Source organism: Culex pipiens, chromosome 2 (genome assembly GCF_016801865.2).
Source record: "Culex pipiens pallens isolate TS chromosome 2, TS_CPP_V2, whole genome shotgun sequence".
Taxonomy (NCBI): Eukaryota; Metazoa; Arthropoda; class Insecta; order Diptera; family Culicidae; genus Culex; species Culex pipiens.
This window is the reverse complement of record NC_068938.1, coordinates 217,002,370-217,030,071: the sequence shown is the minus strand read 5'-3', so window position 1 is coordinate 217,030,071 and position 27,702 is coordinate 217,002,370. Positions and strand designations below refer to the sequence as shown.

General features: G+C 37.7%; 2 protein-coding genes across 3 annotated transcripts in view; both read left to right on the top strand.

Moving 5' to 3' along the window:
* LOC120427503 (trypsin-1-like) overlaps positions 1–27,702 on the top strand; it is a 128,586-nt gene that overhangs the window by 74,063 nt on the left and 26,821 nt on the right. The window lies entirely within an intron of this gene.
* LOC120427508 (protein EFR3 homolog cmp44E) lies at positions 465–25,199 on the top strand. Of its 2 annotated transcripts, none has more exons than XM_039592369.2 (3): positions 465–649; positions 8,505–10,113; positions 24,090–25,199. In XM_039592369.2, exons 1-3 carry the CDS (start codon positions 568–570, stop codon positions 24,889–24,891), a joined length of 2,493 nt encoding a protein of 830 aa, XP_039448303.1. In that variant the 5' UTR covers positions 465–567; the 3' UTR covers positions 24,892–25,199. The 2 variants fall into 2 exon arrangements, with proteins under 2 accessions (XP_039448303.1, XP_039448304.1); XM_039592370.2 differs by lacking the exon at positions 465–649 and adding an exon at positions 8,227–8,384.

Below are 27,702 nucleotides of genomic sequence, written 5' to 3'. Positions count from 1 at the left end.
GAGGAGGTTGACCACGTGGTTCAGTAGCGCATAACCGAGGGGTGAGAAGCACAAGGGCAGAAACCGTTTCGCGTGGGTGACCAACCAGACTCAGAGAGCAAAAAGTTTCACCCCCAAGTTCTCAAACGTTTTCGGAATTAGCCCAACGACGACGATTACAGTGGCTGGTGACTGATGCGCATGACTCTATTCACAATGTATTGGACGACGAGCGCGCGACAAGTGGGTGAAAATTTTGCCAGTTCAGTCGATATTTAGAACTTTTGCCAGGATCAAAACAGACAAGTTTGTTCGGAGTTTTCAGTGGTTTTGGAGTTAGTAAAATTGTTGGTCATGTGACTTAGAGGTGTTTACTGTAAAAATACTCAAAATCTTATTCAAATATTCAAAGTTATGTGAATAAATCTAAATTTGGTTTTGCTGCAATCCAGTGAAAAGTTATTTTTAGAAAGCTAATTAAATTTGCAAGCTTTGATCCTGTGCTCGTTTGCCCCAAAGTGCAATGAAAGTGTAAAAACATAAACTTCCTTCTTCGAAAAGTAAATTTACGCAAAACCCAACCAAATCATGTCGATCATAAAGTGCTGCTTCGAACCGGTCGAGATGCCCGAGTTTCTGGACTCGTTCGTGAAAAAGTGCACGGAAGGATGTGAGTATATTGTTCGGTCACGCTGGGAAAACATCAATCAAGGCAATGGGAAGTGTTTTCCCTCGGGTGTGCTTTCCGTTATATAATCGTGTGTGTGTATATTTGTGTGCTTCTGAGGGAATGATTTCTTAACTAGGAGCGTGATTTTACTTTTTATTTCGCGAATTGTTCCGAATTTTTGAAAAACAAACATGAAATCTATGATTTTTTAAACTTAAGATTGCCGAAATTTGTTGATTTGTTGATCCAAAAATGTAAACCTTGTTTATAAGATATAGAAAACAAAGCAACATTACTTCATGTAACATGTATTTCCATCGGACACCTAATGTTGGCATTTCAGCACTTTGACATTCGATTATACCTTCTTTAAAAGTATTTTCAACCGATATCAAATAATGAAAACTATTAAAGGAACTGACGTCAGAGTTAAAAGTTTTGTAAAATAATTTGTTTTATAAGGTGAGAAATTTGATAGGAATTTATCCTAATAAGGGCCTGCACTGCCAATCAATAAAAAGTTCAAAAAACCTTGTAATATTTAAAAGTATTTAATTTCAGTAAACACTTAATCCCGGCTTGAGACGATCTAAAAAAATCCCCGAAAATCAAATTTTAAGCCAATTTTGAGTATTCAAAAAGGTAGAATAACTCTTAAATTTAAATAATAATTTTGAGTTTGATAATATGCCCCTATGAACATATCAACCACGAAGCTTAAAAAAAACTATGGAATTTCTTTTTGTAGTAAAAATGTGGAAACAACTAAAACACGCTAATAAAAAAACAAAAATTGCTTCTAGCACCTTTGCTTTATCCATACAAGTCAAGCCTCCATACAATTTTGGCAACTTCCCATTAAAAATAGCAATTTTTGTTCATCTGTATCTTGATAAGATTTTTTTCTGAACGATATGGTAAATATGTTAAGCCAAGCTGTAAGATGTGATGAGTGCAATTTAGAAAAAATAGTTTTAATATTTTTTCATTGTTATTATTTTTCTCAAGAAGATACATTTTTAATACCGAAAAAGACCAAAAAAATAACTTTTAAATTGAGCAATAGCAAAATAAAATAATTAAATGAAATACGTAAAAAATCTTAATTCAAAAATTCAGATGTGTAGTTTACTGAGAAACAATCTCACGAAGAATTCTCAAAATAAATCAAGAAGCAAAAAGTATTAGGTAGCAAAAAACTTAATTTTCATTAAAAAGAATGTTACAAAATTAATGTTTACTATCTGTTTATAATAGGGGAGAGTGGGGAGACTTGATCCCCTTTTTTTGTATCGCACATAACTCTGTCAATTTCTCACAAAACTATAAACTTTTTGCATGAATTGAAAGCTTAAACATTCATCTATGTTTGGCTTATAAGGGTATTTCATCAGATGAACTCTTCGAATCATGCCAAGCGTTTTAAAAATATATTTTAAACCGGCATTTTAAAAATGTTAGGGGTAACTTGATTCCTCTTTCAACATTTTGAAGAAATCTTAAGCAAAATGTTTCTTATTCATTCAAACTTTTAATTTTCTATAAGTTACAGCAATTTCACATAAAACCTGTACTTTTGTGTTCAAAATATAACAAGTTTAGTATGTAAAATATTTAAAAACTTAAAATATTATTTTTTAGACCAAAATTAAGCATGTTTACAAAAGCTGGAAATTTTTGTTTTCAAAACTTTTGAAAAAATGTTCAAACTGCAGTAAGTTATGTACAACTATACTAAAGAAAACTATGTATGACTGTAAAAATGCAGGGATCAAGTCTCCCTAAACGCACTTTTTTAAACAATTGATTGTAAAAATAGTATGACGATAAATTTAACATCAAATGCGTAAGGGTTTTGGAGTTGATAAGTTTATCAAACAATTCATGTATAAAAAATATTTTTTTGAATAATTTTTGAGTGTTTTCTATACATATCAAAACAAAGAAAAAAAGATCTCTTGGAAGTTTTTTGCAGCTCGTTTTAGAAAAATGTGTGTAACTCAATCTAAACATTTTTTAAGTTTTTTCTTTGTTTTCTACAGTGAGTTTTAGTTAATTTCGCACATCTTTCTAGAACAAAGCTAAATGTTTTACCCACATGCTGACGAGATACAGGCTTGGGATCAAGTCTCCCCGGGGATCAAGTCTCCCCACTCTCCCCTATATTGTATAATGATTTTTTCGTACTTTGAATCAAATAGAGCACTTTTTGGCTAGTAAAAAAAATAATTTTGGGACCACAGTTTTAATAAAAAGACAACAGACCTGAGGCATTATTTTTTTCTAAAATTTATTGAAATTTTATAGATTTTAACTAGTACCACCCTTTTTTTGCCTATTTTTTTTTTTAAATTTCTAATTCATTTATGCTTAAAAGTTTAAATTATTTTTTTTTATTTTTTTTGTTTTAAATAAAATTTGAATTGAAAAAAAAACAATCATTCCTCAAATTTGAAAGCTATTTAAAATGTTAACGCTGAAGTATATTTGGTAAACCATTTCAAGTTTTAGAGGAAACCAAAAAAAACTTCTGCAAATAAATATAAATTGTTTTGACACTTAACTAACATGATTTCTAAATCTGATTTGAATTTTCTTACATATATATATATATATATATATATATATATATATATATTTCTATATATATATATATATATATATATATATATATATACAGCAATTCCCCACGAAAACAGCATGGAAAAAAACAAAAGTGCTCGGATCGGGCTCAAAATTTTTCTGGGGGTTCCCTAGCCGAAATAATTAGACCCGTATTTTTTTGTTTGGCCATTAGGGTGACCTACGCCGTGTTAGGGTGGTCTGAAAAATGGCCATTTTCGTCGATTTTCGCAAAAACCACTTTTTTTGAAAAATCATAACTCCTCGCCATTTTAACCGATTTCAATTGTCTTATACGCAAATGAAAGGTGATAAGTTGGCCTTTCAAAGAAAAATAGTAAGAAGTTTCAAAAATCTAGCCTAACATATGAAAAGGGCGTATGAAACATTAAAATGCCGTTTTGGCGGTGTCTGGACCAAAGAGCCTATGTCTGGAAATATTTTTATCGGATTCCCCGGACATTTTTACATAACATACTAAAATATGGGAGGAGTTCATTAACAGGATTCCGAGATATGATTTTTTTAAAAATAAAATCCGTGTTTTTTGACGCGCCGCGCGCAACAACCGGAAAATGACGAAATTGGCAAAAAATCAACTTTTTTCACTAAAACTGCGATAGCTTTAAAATTTCAGCGATGACCTATAGATGTTTGGGTATCAAAATTTTTGTAATTAAAAGACGCAACTTTTGATACCCAGACATGTAGAGGTCATCGCTGAAATTTTGAAGTTATCGCAGTTTTAGTGAAAAAAGTTGATTTTTTGCCAATTTCGTCATTTTCCGGTTTTTGCGCGCGGCGCGTCAAAAAACACGGATTTTATTTTCAAAAAATCATATCTCGGAATCCTGTTAATGAACTCCTCCCATTTTTTAGTATGTTATGTAAAAATGTCCGGGGAATCCGATAAAAATATTTCCAGACATAGACTCTTTGGTCCAGACACCGCCAAAACGGCATTTTAAAGTTTCATACGCCCTTTTCATATGTTAGGCTAGATTTTTGAAACTTCTTACTTTTTTTTATTTGAAAGGCCAACTTATCACCTTTCATTTGCGTATAAGACAATTGAAATCGGTTAAAATGGCGAGGAGTTATGATTTTTCAAAAAAAGTGGTTTTTGCGAAAATCGACGAAAATGGCCATTTTTCAGACCACCCTAACACGGCGTAGGTCACCCTAATGGCCAAACAAAAAAATACGGGTCTAATTATTTCGGCCAGGGAACCCCCAGAAAAATTTTGAGCCCGATCCGAGCACTTTTGTTTTTTTCCATGCTGTTTTCGTGGGGAATTGCTGTATATATATATATATATATATATATATATATATATATATATATATATATATATATATATATATATATATATATATATATATATATATGTATATATATATACAGCAATTCCATTTGAAAAGAGCCTAAACCAAAAAAAAAGTTCTCCGATCGGGCTCAAAATTTTTCTGGGGGTTCCTTGGCCAAAATAATTAGACCCGTATTTTTTTGTTTGGCCATTAGGGTGGCCTACATCGTGCTAGGGTGGTTCGAAAAATGGCAATTTTCGTCATTTTTCGCAAAAACCACTATTTTCTAAAAATCATATCTCCGCGCCATTTCATCCGATTTTAGCTGTCTTAGACGCAAAAGAAAGGTGATGAGTTTGGCTATTTGGGAAAAATAGTAAAAAGTTCCAAAAATCTAGCTTAACTATTGAAAAAGTCGTATGAAAACTTAAAATGGCGTTTTGACCGTGTCTGGACCAAAGAGCCTATGTCTGAAAATATTTTTATCGGATTCCTCGGAAAATTTCACATAACATATCAAAAAATTGGCGATGTCGAACCGTACGTTTTGGAGATACGATTTTTTGAAAATAAAAACTGCGTTTTTCGACGCGCCACGCGCAAAAACGGGAAAATGACGAAATCGGCAAAAAATCAACTTTTTTCACTAAAACTGCGATAACTTTAAAATTTCAGCGATGACCTATAGATGTTTGGGTATCAAAATTTTTGTAATTGAAAGACGCAACTTTTGGTACCATAACATCTATAGGTCATCGCTGAAATTTTAAAGTTATCGCAGTTTTAGTGGAAAAAGTTGATTTTTTGCCGATTTCGTCATTTTCCCGTTTTTGCGCGTGGCGCGTCGAAAAACGCAGTTTTTTTTTCAAAAAATCATATCTCGGAAACGTACGGTTCGACATCGCCAATTTTTTGATATGTTATGTGAAATTTTCCGAGGAATCCGATAAAAATATTTTCAGACATAGGCTCTTTGGTCCAGACACGGTCAAAACGCCATTTTAAGTTTTCATACGACTTTTTCAATAGTTAAGCTAGATTTTTGGAACTTTTTACTATTTTTCCCAAATAGCCAAACTCATCACCTTTCTTTTGCGTCTAAGACAGCTAAAATCGGATGAAATGGCGCGGAGATATGATTTTTAGAAAATAGTGGTTTTTGCGAAAAATGACGAAAATTGCCATTTTTCGAACCACCCTAGCACGATGTAGGCCACCCTAATGGCCAAACAAAAAAATACGGGTCTAATTATTTTGGCCAAGGAACCCCCAGAAAAATTTTGAGCCCGATCGGAGAACTTTTTTTTTGGTTTAGGCTCTTTTCAAATGGAATTGCTGTATATATATATATATATATATATATATATATATATATATATATATATATATATATATATATATATATATATATATATATATATATATATATATATATATATATATAAGTATATACTTATGCTGTTTGCTGATATTTTTCAAAGTCTTTGTCTCCCACCCTTCAAAAAATAATTATTTTTTAAAAAATTTCAATTTCAATTAAATTTTTGGTGCAATTAGTTAAAAAATATTAAAACGCAGGCCAAGGATTGATACCTAAGAGCATGCAATGGCACTGACCTTGTTGCGTGCTCTTCGGTTGACGTCCACGTAAGGAACATCCTGGAAGGAGCGTAACTAACTACATCCGTAGTTCTGTTAGATCATCCGAATTATCTTGATCAGAACAGTATAGCTCTGGTTCCTTGCGAGTGTCCTATTTTCTTACCTCCACGTTGGCTTGGTTTTCATGATGACCTAGCTGGTGGCCTGTGGAAACGGATCGTAAACCTTTGACCACCGCGGGTCAGAGTCGAGACGGCTAAAAGAAAGGGGCGCGACAATGTGGGAAAGGGAAGTAATTTGTGATTGTAGACGGTATTGTTTCGATTCGCAGTATGTTGAGTCAACTGCTGTGGATGTACCTGAAACATCACAGAAAGGGGTTTCTATTCTTTTCATTTTTATCTACCATCTATCTTCTGTTTTTATTTTGCTCAACTGATTCAAACTTATTCACTGATTCTTCTGTTTACTATCCACAATTTGGTTTGGATTTTATTAACTCTTGATTCTCTTAACTATCAACGCTTTTCCACTATATTTGACTAACTAATGCTGCTGCAACAAACTGCCAGTTTTCCCTGAATTTGGTAGCAATGTCAATTCTGTTTATCATTTGCCTTTTCTTTATATATCTATTTGAATAATTTCATCTGCCTTATAAGTTGTCGTTAATGCAATCTAAGCTAACCTCTTTTTATTAACTATTATTTCTTTCTACATCTACTACATAAATCACTATCTTTCTTTTACTATTGATTCTTTACATAGTATATTTCCTTCACTGTCCATTGCATTGAATCTTCACCTTTTTCTTAAGCAAGTGAGGTTCGAGCCTTTACTCAATTAATGGAATGATTAAAGGATTAACACAAATATTACTATTGTACTTTTGAAAAACTTTTATAAAATGCTTAGGACCAAAATATTGTAACAAAACACCGCGACAAAAGAAATAGCAACAGATAAACACGACTCAACACTAGGAAGGGTTTCAGGAGAAAACAATACACAGTAAAATAACAAATAGTTTTTGAATTTGCTTTAATGAAAGTTGATAGGCACACTATAAATGGTTAGGCGCTTATACTTACATCAAACCCTACGTAATGTACCACCCCCGGCCGAGTTAAAATGCGTAACCGGAAAAGAAGGTGTGCATGCCTGGCACGAACACTCAAAGCGTGTTCTAGCGTGCTGCTCGTACTGACTCAGAGCAAGGGTGAGATGTAGGTGTAAGGGCAGTGCGTGTTCGTCGGGAACCTGGTGCATAAGATCGGTCAAGGCCCGTTCTTACACTGAAAATTGCGAATTGCGAATTAGTTAAAAAATATTAAAACGCATATCACTGGGTTTATATTATTTTTTTATATGTTTGAGTTATTTTAAAAATACTTAGAGTTTTAGTGTATTTTCCATGTATAGTACTGCAAAAAAATCGCTGAAACTTAGATTTTTGAAAACACATTATTGAAAAACGACTGTTCTGCTGTATTTTGCATTTTTCATGCCTGTTTTCATAAGCATGTTGGAAATCTGGCTTGGCATTTATTTTCTTTATTTTTTTATTCTTTTTTGGAAAATGTGAATATTTATCCAGCAGGAGCAACAATATTTTTAGATTTTTAGATCGAGATTTCGTATTTTATTTATCGCGTAACATTTTTTCTTAAATTTTAAACACAGCTTGCAAAAACACACACTTACAAAAAAAAATGCTGATTGAATCAAATTTGTTTTAATATTATATAGAAATTTGAAAACCATTGAAAAATTACAAAAAATGATTTCCATATGAAAAATGTAACTGAAGAATTTTTCAGTTAAATTGTGCATATGAAAAACCATATTTTTGTAATTTTTCAATAGGTTTTCAATTTCTTTACAATAATAAAAAAAGTAATTTAATTTGCTAGTTTTCCCACCGAAACGCACCGCGAACGTCGGCGCAAAAACAGCTGATGCTTCACTTTCCATCCGTTCCTCGACGATTTTCAGTAATCTGTCAACAAAAGTCAACACATCACAAGTCGAAGTTTTTTTTCCTCTCGCAGTGAAAAGTGTCTTTTTTTCATTTTCTGAATTAAAATGTAATAAAACTTATTAAAAAGTGAAATTTTTGTGTGCTATTTGCTCCACAAGCCTGTTGGACTGGTCCTTTGTCGTTTCGCGGTGAAAGTTTCTTGAAATCCGTGCAAAATGATGGGTAAAATCGAGTTTATAAAGTTGTAACTTTTTCTCTGTCTGCTTCGCAGCCATGTTGGCAAATCCCCAATCAAAGTCCCCCCACGAAAATAATGACTCATGATAAACTTTACTCCGGCAGGTTGTTGCGGATGCTGTTCGGCGCTGCGGCCGCGCTACAAGCGCCTCGTGGACAACATCTTTCCGGTGAACCCGGAGGATGGGCTCGTCAAGGCCAACATGGAAAAGCTGACCTTTTACTCGCTGCGTTCGCCGGAGAAGCTGGACCGGATCGGGGAGTATCTGTACCAGCGGGCCTCGAAGGACATCAACCGAAAGCGGTACAAGTTTGTGGAGATTGCGATGGAGTCGATGGATTTGCTGCTGATGGCGTGCCACGCGCAGATTTTGAATTTGTTCGTGGAGAGCTTTTTGCGGATGGTGCAGAAGCTGCTGGAGGATACGAACCCGACGTTGCAGATTATGGCGACGAACTCGTTTGTGCGGTTTGCGAATATTGAGGAGGACACGCCGTCGTACCATCGGCGGTATGACTTTTTCATCTCGAAGTTTAGCTCGATGTGTTACGGGAACAATGACGATTTGGAGCTGCGGGATAGCATCCGGATGGCGGGGATTAAGGGGCTGCAGGGTGTCATTCGGAAGACGGTGTCGGATGATTTGGTGGAGAACATTTGGGAGAAGCAGCACATGGAGAAGATTGTGCCGTCGTTGCTGTTCAACATGCAGTCTGTGAGTGGAAGCAAGTCCGTGGACCAGGAGGCGACTCCTTCGACTCCGCCGGTGCTTGCCGAGGCGGTTCTTCGTGAGTTGGTCTCGCGAGCTTCGTTCGGGCACATTCGCGCCGTGTTGAAGCCTCTGTTGATGCACATGGACAACCACAAGCTGTGGGTTCCGAATCGGTTTGCGATTGACACGTTCCGGATTGTGATGATTTCGATTCAGCCGCAGTATTCGTACACAGTTGTGGAGACGCTCATGTCCCATCTGGATCAAAACTTGGCATCTTCTCCAAAGACACGAACTTCGTTGGCGGTTGTCCTTTCGAAGATCATTGCGATCGCCGCCGGCGAAAGCGTCGGACCATCAGCCCTGGACATCATCAACAATCTGCTAACCCACCTGAAGACTTCCGTCAGCACTCAGCACGAATCTACTCCGGAAGAGACACAATACCAGGAAGCTCTAATCAACGCCCTCGGAGAGTTCGCCAACCATCATCCAGACTACCAAAAGATCGAAATTATGCTCTTCATCATGAACACAGTTCCGGATCCATCAAAAAAGAACAAAGGCGACACTCTGCTCCAGAACATCCTCCTGAAATCACTTCTCAAAGTTGGCACCCAATACCGCACCGTCTCCTTCGAAAAGGCCTTCCCCGTGTCCTTCCTTCAACCCCTGCTCAAAATGGCCCGCGCTTCTTCCCTCCCCATCCGGGTCATCGTGATGCAAATCTTCCAGCAGCTGCTCGATCGGCACCAAAACCAGCATCTGATGAACCTGATCAGCATCAACAACTATCCGACGCTGACCGTGGAGCAACCTTCCCGCTCGGACATTCTTTTCACGCACAAGTACGGATCGAACATCCTGCAGGCCCTCATCGACGCCATGACCCAGGAGAACAACATGGAGATCCTGAAGCCGACCTACAACACGGCCGGCCTGATGGTGGTCGAGATGGCGTGCGGCGAAACGGTGCAGGAGTTCCTGTTGTTTGTACTGGGGTGAGTAAAAGTAAAAAATAAGGTAACCTACAAGGTTGTTAACGATAAAAATTATCGAGGTTCAATAACAGGATTCTATCGGGGATAATCTTATCGTTTTTTTGTATACTCAACTTTTTACAAAATACCGTATTACCGTATCGTACCGTATACCGTTTCGAAAACACAGCCGACGCTGTCGGCATTCAAAAGTACTTTTAAGAGATCATTTCCCGGTTATTTTTTTTTAGCTGATAGGGTACATTGTTACCCTTGATTATGGATCCTTTGTAACTTGTCTAAATTTCCTAAAGTGACTTCCTCGACCTGATGAACAATGTAAACTAACAAGTTGTCGTATACAATAAAACAACAAATTACAAATTTTGAAAATACTCAAATTTTCATAATTCGCCAAATAGACATCAAACGAAGGGAAATATGCATTTTATTTAGGCCGATGCAAATATTTTTCAAAGTTTTTGCCCCTCGGCTCTGGTCGGGGTCAAGGAGGGGGTGGAGGGGGGGGGGTCAAAAATATAAAAATTGAAAAAACACTTTGGCTTTAAATGAAAAAAGTGTTTTAAAATGCATTTTCTAGAGGTGGGCAAAACCGTTCTTTTTTAGGAGCCGCTCATTTTCGTTCGCTCATCAAAAAGAGCCGCTCTTTTGAACGGCTCTTTCGCTCTTTTTCAAAATGTCGGTTATTTTTAAGAATGGTGTGTTTTTTAAAGTAATTTCACATTGTACTTTTATAAATCGTTTGAAAAAAAATCAGAAACCAAGAAGATGTCCTTGAAAACAATAGGTCTTGGCGGTCTCTATGTCAAGATTTCTACTCGAACCTAAACGTTCAAATAATTAAATGGCATCCAAACTTAAATCTAGGATTTTGGAGGAATTGCTATAAATTTTAAAATTGCGTTTATTTTTGCTAAAATTGAAAAATAATGCTGACATTTTACAGATCCAGAATCTCTTAGATATTTATTAGATTTTTGGTAATATTTTACAAGCTAAGCAATTTTAAATGCTCTAATTCGTACTCGGGTAATACTTTTAATGTAAGATCACAATGTAAATGCAATTTTGGGATTAATTTTTATAAGCAATTATTTTTAAATTTGAAATTGCATTTTCAATATGAAAAACAAATTTTATACTTCGATTTGCTTGAAATTCAATGAATTATTTTTATAACAAGTTTAAAAAATATCTCAACGGAACGGTTCTTTGGAAAGACCAGAGTTTAAAAAAGAACCGCGGTTCTTTTTTGTGAGGCATGGTTCGTTCGCTCTTTTTAGTGAACCGGCTCTTTGAGCGGTTCGCTCTTTTTTTGCCCACCTCTACATTTTACACAAGTTTAGTTGTTTTGCAATAATGTAAGATTTGACGAAAACCCTTCGCCCCCTAATTTTTCGGGCCAATTTTAAAGGGAGGGGGGGGGGCGACATAAACATTTAAAAATATTTGTACCACCCTTATTATTGTTTTTGTAAAATACTAAAATTTTCACAAAGTATCGGATTTTTTTTAAATACTCAAATTATACAACATATTGTACTTTTCAGAAAATATTCGAATTTTCATATTTACAAAACGGGCATCAAAGTTATTATCATTATGTATTTTCACTTTATTAGAGTTTTTTTTTAAAAATACTCAAATTTTCACAAAACCGCAGTAACAGTTCAATAGGGCGAATCTGCGTTTGTAAACAAGCAGTCTATCCCTGTCTTACTTGACGTGAACTGTCACTTGAGCAAAAGGGATAGACTGCTTGTTTACAAACGCAGATTCGCCCAATTGAAATTTTACTACGAAAAAAATCGTGGGTATCAAATGAGGAAAAATTTTGTATGCATTTTCTCTTTATTAGAGTTTTTTTTTAATTACTCAAATTATAAAAAATGCAATATACGGTATTTAAAATAAAAATTGAAATTTTTAGTATTTTATAAAATAATCTCTAATAAAGTAAAAATGCGAAAAATTGTCGCTTTGTTTGATACTCATAATTTGTGTATTTTACGAATTATGAAAATTTGCGTATTTTTGCAAAAATACGATATTTTAGGTTTTTTTTTTGTTAATTTACCACATTTTTTTAACAAAGCGAAAAGGAAATTTTTCTCTTTGTTTCATAACCATATTGCAAATTATGAGAATTTGAGTTTTTTTTTAATAAGGCCGTTGCAAATACTTTTCAAAGTTTATGTCAGGTGTATGATGCATTTTAAAACACTTTTTTCATTCAAATGTTGACACCGTGGCCTGTAATTTAAATTTTTAACTTTTTGCCTTCCTCACCTTACTGAGGAAAGGCTATAAAATCACTCGAAAAATGAACTTCTTAATTCGACCTCGTAGACCCACCTTCACGTATACCTATCGACTCAGAATCAAATTCTGAGCAAATGTCTGTGTGTGTGTGTGTGTGTGTGTGTGTGTAGGGATGTGGGTCTGTGCACCAAAAAATATGCACTCGATTATCTCAGCACTGGCTTAACCGATTTGGACCGTTTTGGTCTCATTCGATTCGTTTTGGGGTCCCATAAGTCCCTATTGAAAATTATGAAGTTTAGTAAAGTACTTCAAAAGTTATGCTAAAAAAACGATTTTGGCGTATGTCCGGAAGATTGTAAAAAGGGTGGTTTTTGCAAGAAACCCTATCATGTTATACATTTTCAGAAAGGTATTAAAAAGACCTTTCAAATGAGCCTAAAACATCAAGGATCTGACAACCCTATCAAAAGTTATTAGCACTTAAGTGTTATTTATACACTTTTTGGAGGCCGGATCTCAGATATTTCAGTAAAATGATGTCCGGGTCCATCATGCGACCCATCGTTAGTTAGATAATCGAAAGACCTTTCAAATGAGCCTAAATCATCAAGTATCTGACAACCCTATCAAAAGTTATTGGCACTTAAGTGTTATTTATACACTTTTTCGAGGCCGGATCTCGAATATTTCAGTAAAAATGATGTCCGGGTCCGTCATGCGACCTGTCGTTAGTTAGATAATCGAGAGACCTTTCAAATGAGCATAAATCATCAAGGATCTGACAACCCTATCAAAAGTTATTAGCACTTAAGTGTTATTTATACACTTTTTGGAGGCCGGATCTCAGATATTTCAGTAAAAATGATGTCCGGGTCCATCATGCGACCCATCGTTAGTTAGATAATCGAAAGACCTTTCAAATGAGCCTAAATCATCAAGGATCTGACAACCCTATCAAAAGTTATTGGCACTTAAGTGTTATTTATACACTTTTTGGAGGCCGGATCTCAGATATTTCAGTAAAATGATGTCCGGGTCCATCATGCAACCCATCGTTAGTTAGATAATCGAAAGACCTTTCAAATGAGCCTAAAACATCAAGGATCTGACAACCCTATCAAAAGTTATTGGCACTTAAGTGTTATTTATACACTTTTTGGAGGCCGGATCTCAGATATTTCAGTAAAAATGATGTCCGGGTCCGTCATGCGACCTGTCGTTAGTTAGATAATCGAGAGACCTTTCAAATGAGCATAAATCATCAAGGATCTGACAACCCTATCAAAAGTTATTAGCACTTAAGTGTTATTTATACACTTTTTGGAGGCCGGATCTCAGATATTTCAGTAAAATGATGTCCGGGTCCATCATGCGACCCATCGTTAGTTAGATAATCGAAAGACCTTTCAAATGAGCCTAAATCATCAAGGATCTGACAACCCTATCAAAAGTTATTAGCACTTAAGTGTTATTTATACACTTTTTGGAGGCCGGATCTCAGATATTTCAGTAAAATGATGTCCGGGTCCATCATGCGACCCATCGTTAGTTAGATAATCGAAAGACCTTTCAAATGAGCCTAAAACATCAAGGATCTGACAACCCTATCAAAAGTTATTGGCACTTAAGTGTTATTTATATACTTTTTGGAGGCCGGATCTCAGATACTGTGATAAAAATATTGTCTGAATCTTTCATGTGAACTATCGTTGGATAGGTTTTTTTTATCAGACCTTGCCGATGAGCCAGAAAAATTGAAGGTCTGCGAACCCTATCAAAAGAAATGAGTAATAAAGTTGATTTGTTAAACATGTTAAGGGGGAATTTTGCTTTTTTTACTGAATGTATTGACTTTATGAATGTGAGGAAGGCACCAACCACCTAAAGGTGGATTAAGTAACGTTTTTTATTTATTTTTTTTAAGTATTTTACAAAAAAAACACGAATAGAAGTTAAAAAGCATTAAAAATTTATCTTCGTTCGATGCCCATATCGAGAATTATTAAAATTTGAGTACTTTGAAAAATACTCAGCAGAAGTCGCTTCATTTGATACTCAAATTATGAAAATTTTAGTATTTTATCAAAAAAATATGGTATTTTATGAAAATTTTCGTAATTTACGTAAAAAATATTAAATGAAGCGAAAATGCATACAAAGTTTCACTTCGTTTGATACCCATATTGCATATTATGAAAATTAAAGTATTTTCGAAAAAAATCCTGTATTTTGTGAAAATTTAAGTATCTTACAAAAAAAAACTCAGATAAAATGTCGCTTTGTTTAGTGCCCGTATTGTGAATTATTAAAAAATTAAGTGAAAATGCATATAAAATGTCGCTTCGTTTGATAATCTTATTGCAAATCATGCAAAATTTAGTTTTTTTGCGAATCATGAAAATTTGAGTATTTCCTCAAAAAATACGGTATTTTATGGAAATTTTAATAATTAAGGGTGCACAGCAACGAAGGAAGTTGTTGTCTTCTTATTCCAAAATAGTCAAACTTACGGACCCAATCCTGCAATAATGAGATTGTAAAATTAATCAAACTTTGTTGTAAATTACTTTGTGGACAGTACTTTAGGGAATGAATAAAACAATATTTCGATAGAACCCGTAGTTTTGAAAATACTAAAATGTCTGTAACAAAAATATGGGTGCAAAAGCTATGGTTGATGTGTACCGTTAACCAAAAATAAATAAATAAGGTGAAAAGCATACAAAATTTTGCAAACACAGACAAACAGACGGGACACTCGAGTGCCGAACCATCGTCCTTCAAAAACGGTTATTTCAAATGCAATTTTGTTTCGGCATCCACTCACCCGGCGCTGATGGCGCTGCTGTCGTGACAGCTCACCCGTCATTTCTCAGTGTGTGTGATGCGTGTTTTTGTTTTTAAGTTTATGGAATTCAGGAAATCTAACGGTGAATCACAATCCAGGCTTTGCAGGAAATGGTTGGGGCAGCCTTGGCCATAGTCTCTTGCCCCAATATTAACCCGGTTGAACTGCCTGCCGATGTCGAGGCTGCTGCTGAGGCGCCCGCTACTGCGGAGGAAGCCGGATCCTGTGGTGGAGTCAACTCCTTCGGAGCAACTTGCTTATCCTTCGTGGACTGCTGCTCAGATTGCTGCTGCTGGTCGTCCTTTTGGCCTTTTGGCGATGTTGGGCCACTCAATCTTTTTCCACAGTTCAGTTTCTGTGGTTCAGTTTCGATATAAATTTAACGGCATCATTTTTTGAAGTTGATCAGTGCATAATTGGCAAAGGGTGCGCGTGGTCGTAAAAAATATTCGGAGTGAAAAGTGATTTTTTTTTGTGTGCTTTTGTTTCGCATTTTTGCCGTGAATTGTTTGCTGCGAGGAGAAGATTACCCTCTGAAAATGCAGCGTTATCAGTGCATAATTGGCAAAGGGTGCGCGTGGTCGTAAAAAATATTCGGAGTGAAAAGTGATTTTTTTGTGTGCCTTTTGTTTCGCATTTTTGCCGTGAATTGTTTGCTGCGAGGAGAAGATTACCCTCTGAAAATGCAGCGTCATCAGTGCATAATTGGCAAAGGGTGCGCGTGGTCGTAAAAAAAAATATATTCGGAGTGAAAAGTGATTTTATTTTGCGCCTTTTGTTTCGCATTTTTGTCGTGAATTGTGTGGTGCGAGGAGAAGATTACCCTCTGAAAATGCAGCGTCATCAGTGCATAATTGGCAAAGGGTGCGCGTGGTCGTAAAAAATATTCGGAGTGAAAAGTGATTTTTTTTTGTGTGCTTTTGTTTCGCATTTTTGCCGTGAATTGTTTGCTGCGAGGAGAAGATTACCCTCTGAAAATGCAGCGTCATCAGTGCATAATTGGCAAAGGGTGCGCGTGGTCGTAAAAAATATTCGGAGTGAAAAGTGATTTTTTTGTGTGCTTTTGTTTCGCATTTTTGCCGTGAATTGTTTGCTGCGAGGAGAAGATTACCCTCTGAAAATGCAGCGTCATCAGTGCATAATTGGCAAAGGGTGCGCGTGGTCGTAAAAAATATTCGGAGTGAAAAGTGATTTTTTTTGTGTGCCTTTTGTTTCGCATTTTTGCCGTGAATTGTTTGCTGCGAGGAGAAGATTACCCTCTGAAAATGCAGCGTCATCAGTGCATAATTGGCAAAGGGTGCGCGTGGTCGTAAAAAATATTCGGAGTGAAAAGTGATTTTTTTTGTGTGCCTTTTGTTTCGCATTTTTGCCGTGAATTGTTTGCTGCGAGGAGAAGATTACCCTCTGAAAATGCAGCGTCATCAGTGCATAATTGGCAAAGGGTGCGCGTGGTCGTAAAAAAAAATATATTCGGAGTGAAAAGTGATTTTATTTTGCGCCTTTTGTTTCGCATTTTTGTCGTGAATTGTGTGGTGCGAGGAGAAGATTACCCTCTGAAAATGCAGCGTCATCAGTGCATAATTGGCAAAGGGTGCGCGTGGTCGTAAAAAATATTCGGAGTGAAAAGTGATTTTTTTTGTGTGCCTTTTGTTTCGCATTTTTGCCGTGAATTGTTTGCTGCGAGGAGAAGATTACCCTCTGAAAATGCAGCGTCATCAGTGCATAATTGGCAAAGGGTGCGCGTGGTCGTAAAAAAAAATATATTCGGAGTGAAAAGTGATTTTATTTTGCGCCTTTTGTTTCGCATTTTTGTCGTGAATTGTGTGGTGCGAGGAGAAGATTACCCTCTGAAAATGCAGCGTCATCAGTGCATAATTGGCAAAGGGTGCGCGTGGTCGTAAAAAATATTCGGAGTGAAAAGTGATTTTTTTTGTGTGCTTTTGTTTCGCATTTTTGCCGTGAATTGTTTGCTGCGAGGAGAAGATTACCCTCTGAAAATGCAGCGTCATCAGTGCATAATTGGCAAAGGGTGCGCGTGGTCGTAAAAAATATTCGGAGTGAAAAGTGATTTTTTTTGTGTGCCTTTTGTTTCGCATTTTTGCCGTGAATTGTTTGCTGCGAGGAGAAGATTACCCTCTGAAAATGCAGCGTCATCAGTGCATAATTGGCAAAGGGTGCGCGTGGTCGTAAAAAATATTCGGAGTGAAAAGTGATTTTTTTGTGTGCCTTTTGTTTCGCATTTTTGCCGTGAATTGTTTGCTGCGAGGAGAAGATTACCCTCTGAAAATGCAGCGTCATCAGTGCATAATTGGCAAAGGGTGCGCGTGGTCGTAAAAAAAAATATATTCGGAGTGAAAAGTGATTTTATTTTGCGCCTTTTGTTTCGCATTTTTGTCGTGAATTGTGTGGTGCGAGGAGAAGATTACCCTCTGAAAATGCAGCGTCATCAGTGCATAATTGGCAAAGGGTGCGCGTGGTCGTAAAAAATATTCGGAGTGAAAAGTGATTTTTTTTGTGTGCTTTTGTTTCGCATTTTTGCCGTGAATTGTTTGCTGCGAGGAGAAGATTACCCTCTGAAAATGCAGCGTTATCAGTGCATAATTGGCAAAGGGTGCGCGTGGTCGTAAAAAATATTCGGAGTGAAAAGTGATTTTTTTGTGTGCCTTTTGTTTCGCATTTTTGCCGTGAATTGTTTGCTGCGAGGAGAAGATTACCCTCTGAAAATGCAGCGTCATCAGTGCATAATTGGCAAAGGGTGCGCGTGGTCGTAAAAAATATTCGGAGTGAAAAGTGATTTTTTTTGTGTGCCTTTTGTTTCGCATTTTTGCCGTGAATTGTTTGCTGCGAGGAGAAGATTACCCTCTGAAAATGCAGCGTCATCAGTGCATAATTGGCAAAGGGTGCGCGTGGTCGTAAAAAATATTCGGAGTGAAAAGTGATTTTTTTTGTGTGCCTTTTGTTTCGCATTTTTGCCGTGAATTGTTTGCTGCGAGGAGAAGATTACCCTCTGAAAATGCAGCGTCATCAGTGCATAATTGGCAAAGGGTGCGCGTGGTCGTAAAAAAAAATATATTCGGAGTGAAAAGTGATTTTATTTTGCGCCTTTTGTTTCGCATTTTTGTCGTGAATTGTGTGGTGCGAGGAGAAGATTACCCTCTGAAAATGCAGCGTCATCAGTGCATAATTGGCAAAGGGTGCGCGTGGTCGTAAAAAATATTCGGAGTGAAAAGTGATTTTTTTTGTGTGCTTTTGTTTCGCATTTTTGCCGTGAATTGTTTGCTGCGAGGAGAAGATTACCCTCTGAAAATGCAGCGTCATCAGTGCATAATTGGCAAAGGGTGCGCGTGGTCGTAAAAAATATTCGGAGTGAAAAGTGATTTTTTTTGTGTGCCTTTTGTTTCGCATTTTTGCCGTGAATTGTTTGCTGCGAGGAGAAGATTACCCTCTGAAAATGCAGCGTCATCAGTGCATAATTGGCAAAGGGTGCGCGTGGTCGTAAAAAATATTCGGAGTGAAAAGTGATTTTTTTGTGTGCCTTTTGTTTCGCATTTTTGCCGTGAATTGTTTGCTGCGAGGAGAAGATTACCCTCTGAAAATGCAGCGTCATCAGTGCATAATTGGCAAAGGGTGCGCGTGGTCGTAAAAAAAAATATATTCGGAGTGAAAAGTGATTTTATTTTGCGCCTTTTGTTTCGCATTTTTGTCGTGAATTGTGTGGTGCGAGGAGAAGATTACCCTCTGAAAATGCAGCGTCATCAGTGCATAATTGGCAAAGGGTGCGCGTGGTCGTAAAAAATATTCGGAGTGAAAAGTGATTTTTTTTGTGTGCTTTTGTTTCGCATTTTTGCCGTGAATTGTTTGCTGCGAGGAGAAGATTACCCTCTGAAAATGCAGCGTTATCAGTGCATAATTGGCAAAGGGTGCGCGTGGTCGTAAAAAATATTCGGAGTGAAAAGTGATTTTTTTGTGTGCCTTTTGTTTCGCATTTTTGCCGTGAATTGTTTGCTGCGAGGAGAAGATTACCCTCTGAAAATGCAGCGTCATCAGTGCATAATTGGCAAAGGGTGCGCGTGGTCGTAAAAAAAAATATATTCGGAGTGAAAAGTGATTTTATTTTGCGCCTTTTGTTTCGCATTTTTGTCGTGAATTGTGTGGTGCGAGGAGAAGATTACCCTCTGAAAATGCAGCGTCATCAGTGCATAATTGGCAAAGGGTGCGCGTGGTCGTAAAAAATATTCGGAGTGAAAAGTGATTTTTTTTTGTGTGCTTTTGTTTCGCATTTTTGCCGTGAATTGTTTGCTGCGAGGAGAAGATTACCCTCTGAAAATGCAGCGTTATCAGTGCATAATTGGCAAAGGGTGCGCGTGGTCGTAAAAAATATTCGGAGTGAAAAGTGATTTTTTTGTGTGCCTTTTGTTTCGCATTTTTGCCGTGAATTGTTTGCTGCGAGGAGAAGATTACCCTCTGAAAATGCAGCGTCATCAGTGCATAATTGGCAAAGGGTGCGCGTGGTCGTAAAAAAAAATATATTCGGAGTGAAAAGTGATTTTATTTTGCGCCTTTTGTTTCGCATTTTTGTCGTGAATTGTGTGGTGCGAGGAGAAGATTACCCTCTGAAAATGCAGCGTCATCAGTGCATAATTGGCAAAGGGTGCGCGTGGTCGTAAAAAATATTCGGAGTGAAAAGTGATTTTTTTTTGTGTGCTTTTGTTTCGCATTTTTGCCGTGAATTGTTTGCTGCGAGGAGAAGATTACCCTCTGAAAATGCAGCGTCATCAGTGCATAATTGGCAAAGGGTGCGCGTGGTCGTAAAAAATATTCGGAGTGAAAAGTGATTTTTTTGTGTGCTTTTGTTTCGCATTTTTGCCGTGAATTGTTTGCTGCGAGGAGAAGATTACCCTCTGAAAATGCAGCGTTATCAGTGCATAATTGGCAAAGGGTGCGCGTGGTCGTAAAAAATATTCGGAGTGAAAAGTGATTTTTTTGTGTGCCTTTTGTTTCGCATTTTTGCCGTGAATTGTTTGCTGCGAGGAGAAGATTACCCTCTGAAAATGCAGCGTCATCAGTGCATAATTGGCAAAGGGTGCGCGTGGTCGTAAAAAAAAAATATATTCGGAGTGAAAAGTGATTTTATTTTGCGCCTTTTGTTTCGCATTTTTGTCGTGAATTGTGTGGTGCGAGGAGAAGATTACCCTCTGAAAATGCAGCGTCATCAGTGCATAATTGGCAAAGGGTGCGCGTGGTCGTAAAAAATATTCGGAGTGAAAAGTGATTTTTTTTTGTGTGCTTTTGTTTCGCATTTTTGCCGTGAATTGTTTGCTGCGAGGAGAAGATTACCCTCTGAAAATGCAGCGTTATCAGTGCATAATTGGCAAAGGGTGCGCGTGGTCGTAAAAAATATTCGGAGTGAAAAGTGATTTTTTTGTGTGCCTTTTGTTTCGCATTTTTGCCGTGAATTGTTTGCTGCGAGGAGAAGATTACCCTCTGAAAATGCAGCGTCATCAGTGCATAATTGGCAAAGGGTGCGCGTGGTCGTAAAAAAAATATATTCGGAGTGAAAAGTGATTTTATTTTGCGCCTTTTGTTTCACATTTTTGTCGTGAATTGTGTGGTGCGAGGAGAAGATTACCCTCTGAAAATGCAGCGTCATCAGTGCATAATTGGCAAAGGGTGCGCGTGGTCGTAAAAATATTCGGAGTGAAAAGTGATTTTTTTTGTGTGCCTTTTGTTTCGCATTTTTGCCGTGAATTGTTTGCTGCGAGGAGAAGATTACCCTCTGAAAATGCAGCGTTATCAGTGCATAATTGGCAAAGGGTGCGCGTGGTCGTAAAAAATATTCGGAGTGAAAAGTGATTTTTTTGTGTGCCTTTTGTTTCGCATTTTTGCCGTGAATTGTTTGCTGCGAGGAGAAGATTACCCTCTGAAAATGCAGCGTCATCAGTGCATAATTGGCAAAGGGTGCGCGTGGTCGTAAAAAATATTCGGAGTGAAAAGTGATTTTTTTTGTGTGCCTTTTGTTTCGCATTTTTGCCGTGAATTGTTTGCTGCGAGGAGAAGATTACCCTCTGAAAATGCAGCGTTATCAGTGCATAATTGGCAAAGGGTGCGCGTGGTCGTAAAAAATATTCGGAGTGAAAAGTGATTTTTTTTGTGTGCCTTTTGTTTCGCATTTTTGCCGTGAATTGTTTGCTGCGAAGAGAAGATATGTTCCACCAGTACAAGCGGATGGTTGTGTTTGTGTGCAAAGTGAAAAAAAACAAATCAGGAATGTGAGATGGATTTTTGTGGTGTTCTTTTTGTGTTGTATTCGCGATCGTGAAAAAAACAAGATCGATCTTGGAATTTATTTATATTAATCGGTGTGCTTAAAGCCCTTTCTTCTTCATCGGTAGTTGGAAGGCTATTTGACGGTTGAGCTCGTTAGGTTTATCGCGTAAAAAATATTTTGATTCATCAAAAACGTTGTGTGGTGCGCGAGTCTTTTTTTTTGTGTTGAAAAGACCTTCCCATAGCTCCGTAGCTCGGAGGGCTCGACGTCGGTTGTTTGTGTGTTAAGCCCTCTCCATAGCATCGTAGCTCGAGAGGCAATGAAAATCAAGCTCATCTAGCTAACAGAAAGAAGATCGGAAGGCACTTGATGGTTGAGTTCGTATCGTCTATTCCGTACCAAATTTATGAATTAAATGATTGTATAATTAAAAATCAGACTACGCTATCATTGCAGCATTGCGTTTAACACCTCATTCTATAAATAAACATTATTTGGCTTTATCTTTCCACAGCCGGCTGTCTAAGATTAAACCATTTCATTAAAAATTTAACAACAGTTAAACGGGAAATGTCTCATCCGCAGCATCCGATTGTATGCCTTGAGAATAATATATAATACCTTTCAACAAACGCTATGATTTTGGGTCGCATCATCATCTTCTATGATGAATCCTGACCAAACACCCTATCCTACTAAAAAGTTTTCAGGTTCCTGGCGCTCGTGGGGTGTAAGCACAGAGTAAATCAGCTGCCCTAGTAGCAACCTGCGCTAACTAACATTCCCGTCCCTTAAAATCGAGATCTACAAACTGACATGGCGGGCGCCGTTGGTGGCCAATGACTGTTACCTATTCGCAACTGATCTAGTTTTAGCAATCATGGTGTTTTATCTTTTCGGCGCATTCATACATGCTGTTGATAAGGGAAACACCACTTGATAGTCGAAGCCTATGATCAGTAGTGCTGAAAGGATATTACGGTTCTGTTCAGCAACGGAGGGGCAACCATGGGTGATCTCTCATGCTCATGCTCATGCTCATGCTCAAATTTAACGGCATCATTTTTTGAAACCTTTGCCACTTTTTGCTTTTGTTGTTTGGCGCAACTTAACTGCGCCGTGGACACGTTCCCCGCGGATGTTTCCAAACGCCCATCGTGGGGATCAATTCCGGTGGATTTGAATTTAATTTTTCTATTTCGGCGGTCACTACTGATGTTTTCGTGACTTGGAGTATCTTGTTGATGATGGTGCCAGGTGTTCGACCTTTTGGAGGAGGAGGAAACTTCGATAGAACTTGGAAGCAACGGGGAGGACATGTGATTTGATCTCCGTCGTCGCGATTGTAGTGCGTCGTTGCTGGTGCTGTTGATGTTTACAATCGTTAAGGCTTGATTGTCTCACGCATACACTGACATGACATATGACAGTAATGGATTTGTATTGGTATGTTTGGGTTGCGCTTCGGCATCAGTTCACCAGGCAGCGCTGGCGTCGTCGTGATTTGGTGGTTTGATTAAGGACGATGGATTTCAAAAATAATTTGTATGGAGAGTCACGTCTGTTTGTCTGTGATAAAAATCTGAGTATTTTCGAATAAGTACGAAATTTTTGAATATTGTTAAATTGTAATTTACAAATTGATTGCATTTTACAAAAAAAAAAAATATAATACAGTGAAAATGTATACAAATTTTGCTTTGTCTGATACAATTTTTTTTGGTAAGGTCCAGACTCGATTACCCGAAGGCCTCGGAAAAATTTCACTTCGGATACACTCAAACCCCGATGGTTTGACACCAACTGTTGTCAAACGAACGGGGTCACGTTTTAGTTTGACACCCCTTTTACACGGAGTTCACACTAACTACCAAACGTTTGTTTTGATAGTGTGCCTGAGCGCCTTGTAAAAAGTGACAGTTCGTCACTTTTTAGTTTGACTTTGACCAACCAACGGGGTACAAACTAAAAAAGTGTCAACCACCACCAACCACCGGGGTTGAGTGTAATCGAATCACGATTTTTTTTTCTCTGTCTTATTTTTGATTGTCGAGCTTTTTTTGACCCCTAAAAACCACTCTACAGTGATCTAGAATTTTTTTTACAAATCCAAGATGGCGGCTAAAATGGCGGCGATGAAATATTTGAAAAATGCATTTTGTAATTTAATAGGCAATCAAGTATTCAAATTGGACTAAAATGAGTACGCAGAACTTAAATTTGATGTTGAAAACAAGAAAAAAATATATATGAGGGAACGAGTGCAAAAAATAAATAAATTAAAACTAAATTTTATTCATTTTTCTAAATTGTTAAGCCAAAAGAATCACAAAATTCCTTATAAATTGTTACAATTATGTGACTACAGAAAACCAGTGAATGTTCAATGAATTGATAAAATGTTTTGGTCCTTAGATTTTATGTCTTTTTTCTGAAAATCCAAAAGTGCTTTATTTGATAAAAACAATAATACAAAAGTAAACATTACTCAATGTTTTTTTTAAATAGTTTACAATCCATTGTACAAGTTTTTTCAACCTTAACTTAACAAATCTTTCAAAATTTACTAATCATTCTCCCTCCCCCGCTCAACAGTGTTCAACAGGTGGCCATCACCGAGGCCGAGCTGTCGCCGAAGCATCGCTGCAACCTGCACAGCATCGCCATCTCGCTTCTCATCCTGATCGGCCGCTGCACCGGCATCTCCACCCTCGTCGAGTACGCCGAAAAGATCATCCAGGCGCGCATGGAAGAGGCCACCTATCTGCTGCCACCCCTGCTGGACAACGAAAAGTCCGCCCCAAACACCCTGAACACGAATCTGCCCCACCTCATGGTGGACAAACTGGCCATCGCCGAGTGCATTCAGCAGGCCGGTCTCGAGCACAGCCGCGTCCAAACGGGCACGCCCTACTCCCTGCACCAGACGGACATGTCCGCCCATCGGCACTCGTGGGTCGACACGAGCAGCGCCGCTCGCAACAGCATCGTGGACGCCAACTACAACGACATCGAGTCGGTCAGCAGTTCCCCGGGAGTGCAGAAGCGATCGCTCGCCTCCGAGTTCAACTTTGAGTCGATGAAGCGCGTGCTGGCGGAACCGACGGAAGCGTCCAAGCGGGAAGCCCGCGAAAAGCAAGCCGCAATCGGGCGGACGTTCCGCGAGACGGCGTTCGAAGATTTGGTTCGGCGGACGGAACCCAAGCACGACGTCATCCAGGACAAGTTGAACGAAATTTTCAACTCGCTTTCGACCGAGCGCCAGATTGGCAGCTGTGCCGGGCAGTTGGCCAAGCTGGAGGCGTCGGCGGTGGATGGGGGTGGGGCAGGAGGTGGGAAGTTGAACCAGCAGCGGGCGGTTTACGAGAACAACTTCCCCGAGCTGTTCTTTTACTAGGGATGTGAGGTGGTGAAAGTGTTACGCGTCACTGTTGTTAAGGTGGATTTATGTAGTGGAAATTTATATTTCTTTTGTTATTTTGTGGTTTATTTATTGTTGGCTAGTCGGGATGAACGCTTCAAGAGAATTGGCGGAAGAGGGAAAAGTAGATGACTAAAAGGAATGTATTTTAAATCGTTGTTCTAGACCTCACAATTGTAACTCTCACAAAAAATGGTATTAAAAGAGGTCACAGTTGACGTTAAATTCGTTTGTGATGGGATTGTGGTAGATTTCCAATAATAAAGTATTCTATAATTCGCAATAAAAAACATGTTTCTTTTTCCAAATTGTGAAAATACCTTGTTCAACATTGAGCATGGTTGACTGCCAAATGAGTTGCTACTCCGTTTTTAACAATCAGCTGAAGTTATACACTGAAACCCCGTTGGTTGCACAAAAAATCAAAAATGATCAGTGGGAGCCAATCATCCGTTCACTGTTAAACCCCTGAAGATCACTACTTTATTAGTCAATACCGGTGCCTTCCCAAGAAGTCTGCAGTTCTGCGGCCTTTTTTTTCTGTTGGTAGGACAAGGTATTGGTTTTCGATCCTTTTTGGTAGATTCAATCACGAAAAAATCGATTAAATTTGAAATAAAAAACATCAAATAATGAATAAACTAACAACAAATTAAGGCTTATGTTATGAAAAAATTGAAAAAAAGATTCCTAAAAATTTCAGAATATTAAAAAAAATTAATGTATTCAATAAGTTTCAAAAAATTTCAAAATATTTTCTGAAAAGTTGTCGTTTTGGTAATTTTGATCGTTTTGGTAATTTTGGTCATTTTGGTCGTTTCAGTTATTTTGACCATTTTGGTAATTTTGGTCGTTTTGGCCATTTTGGTCGTTTTTGCCGATTTGGTCGTTTTGGCCATTTTGGTCGTTTTGACCATTTTGGTCGTTTTGGTCATTTTGGTAATTTTGGTCGTTTTGATCCGAGTATCAACGTTTTGGTAATTTTGGTGGTTTTGGGTATTTTGGACATTTTGGTAATTATGGCCGTTTTGGTTATTTTGACCATTTTGGTCGTTTTGGCCATTTTGGTCGTTTTGGTCATTTTGGTAGTTTTGGTCATTTTGGTTATTTTGACCATTTTGGTCATTTTGACATTTTTGGTCGTTTTGGTCATTATAGCCGTTTTGGTCGTTTAGGTCATTTTGGCCATTTTGGTTGTTTTGGTCATTTTGGTCGTCTTGGTCGTTTTTGCCATTTTGGTCGTTTTGGTCATTTTGGTCGTTTTGGTCATTTTGGCCATTTTGGTCGTTTTGGTCATTTTGGCCATTTTGGTCGTTTTGGCCATTTTTGTAATTTTGGTCGTTTTGACCATTTTGGTCATTATGGCCGTTTTGGTTATCTTGACCATTTTGGTCGTTTTGGCCATTTTGGTCGTTTTGGCCATTTTGGTCGTTTTGGTCATTTTGGTAGTTTTGGTCATTTTGGTCATTTTGACAATTTTGGTCGTTTTGGTCATTATAGCCGTTTTGGTCATTTTGGTCGTTAAGGTCATTTTGGCCATTTTGGTCGTTTTGGCCATTTTGGTCGTTTTGGTCATTTTGGTAGTTTTGGTCATTATAGCCGTTTTGGTCATTTTGGTCGTTAAGGTCATTTTGGCCATTTTGGTCGTTTTGGCCATTTTGGTCGTTTTGGTCATTTTGGCCATTTTGACAATTTTGGTCGTTTTGGTCATTATGGCCGTTTTGGTCGTTTAGGTCATTTTGGCCATTTTGGTCGTTTTGGTCATTTTGGTCGTTTTGGTCGTTTTTACCATTTTGGTCGTTTTGGTAATTTTGGTCGTTTTGATTATTTTGCCATTTTGGTAATTTTAGTCGTTTTGGTTATTTTGGTTGTTTCTGTCATTTTGGCCATTTTGGTCGGTTTGGTCGTTTTGGCCATTTTGGTCGTTTTGGCCATTTTGGTCGTTTTGGTCATTTTGGCCATTTTGACAATTTTGGTCGTTTTAGCCATTTTGGTCGTTTTGGCCATTTTGGTCGTTTTTGCCATTTTGGTCGTTTTGGCCATTTTGGTCCTTTTGGCCATTTTGGCCATTTTGGTCGTTTTGGCCATTTTGGTCGTTTTGGTCATTTTGGCCATTTTGACAATTTTGGTCGTTTTGGCCATTTTGGTCGTTTTGGCCATTTTGGTCGTTTTGGCCATTTTGGTCGTTTTGGTTATTTTGATTGTTTTGGTCGTTTTGGTCATTTTGACCATTTTGATCGGTTTGGTCAATGCAGTCGATTTGTTCAGTTTGGTCAGTTTGGCCATTTTGGTCGTTTTGGCCATTTTGACAATTTTGACAATTTTGGTCGTTTTGGTCATTTTGGTCGTTTTAGTTATTTTGGTCGTTTTGGTCATTTTGTTCGGTTTGGTCGTTTTGGTCGGTTTGGTCAATGCAGTCGATTTGTTCAGTTTGGTCGTTTTTAACCATTTTGGTCATTTTGACAATTTTGGTCGATTTGGTCATTTTGGTCGATTTGGTCATTTTGGTCGATTTGGTCATTTTGGTCGTTTTGATCGATTTGTTCATTACGGTCATTTTGGTCGATTTGGTCATTTCATATTGTTTGAAATTTTGAATATTTAATGAGCAGAAGAAGATTAACTTCACCAAGGAAATTCGGATATCAAAGAAAACAACTTTTTTTGTTTTATTTCACCCATTTGTATTTATTCTTTGTGTTTAAAGAGAGTTGAAGAATACTACATTTTTTACTTCCAATGCAAACACACACGAATGAGGTTGTGTGAAACGTCAAATAGTAATAG

Bases quoted from the DNA above. Each gene is read 5' to 3' on its own strand.
- LOC120427508 (XM_039592369.2), top strand. From the start codon at position 568: ATGTCGATCATAAAGTGCTGCTTCGAACCGGTCGAGATGCCCGAGTTT. The intron at 650-8,504 runs GTGAGTATATTG...TTACTCCGGCAG, and splicing joins GAAAAAGTGCACGGAAGGAT to GTTGTTGCGGATGCTGTTCG. The intron at 10,114-24,089 runs GTGAGTAAAAGT...CCCGCTCAACAG, and splicing joins TTCCTGTTGTTTGTACTGGG to TGTTCAACAGGTGGCCATCA.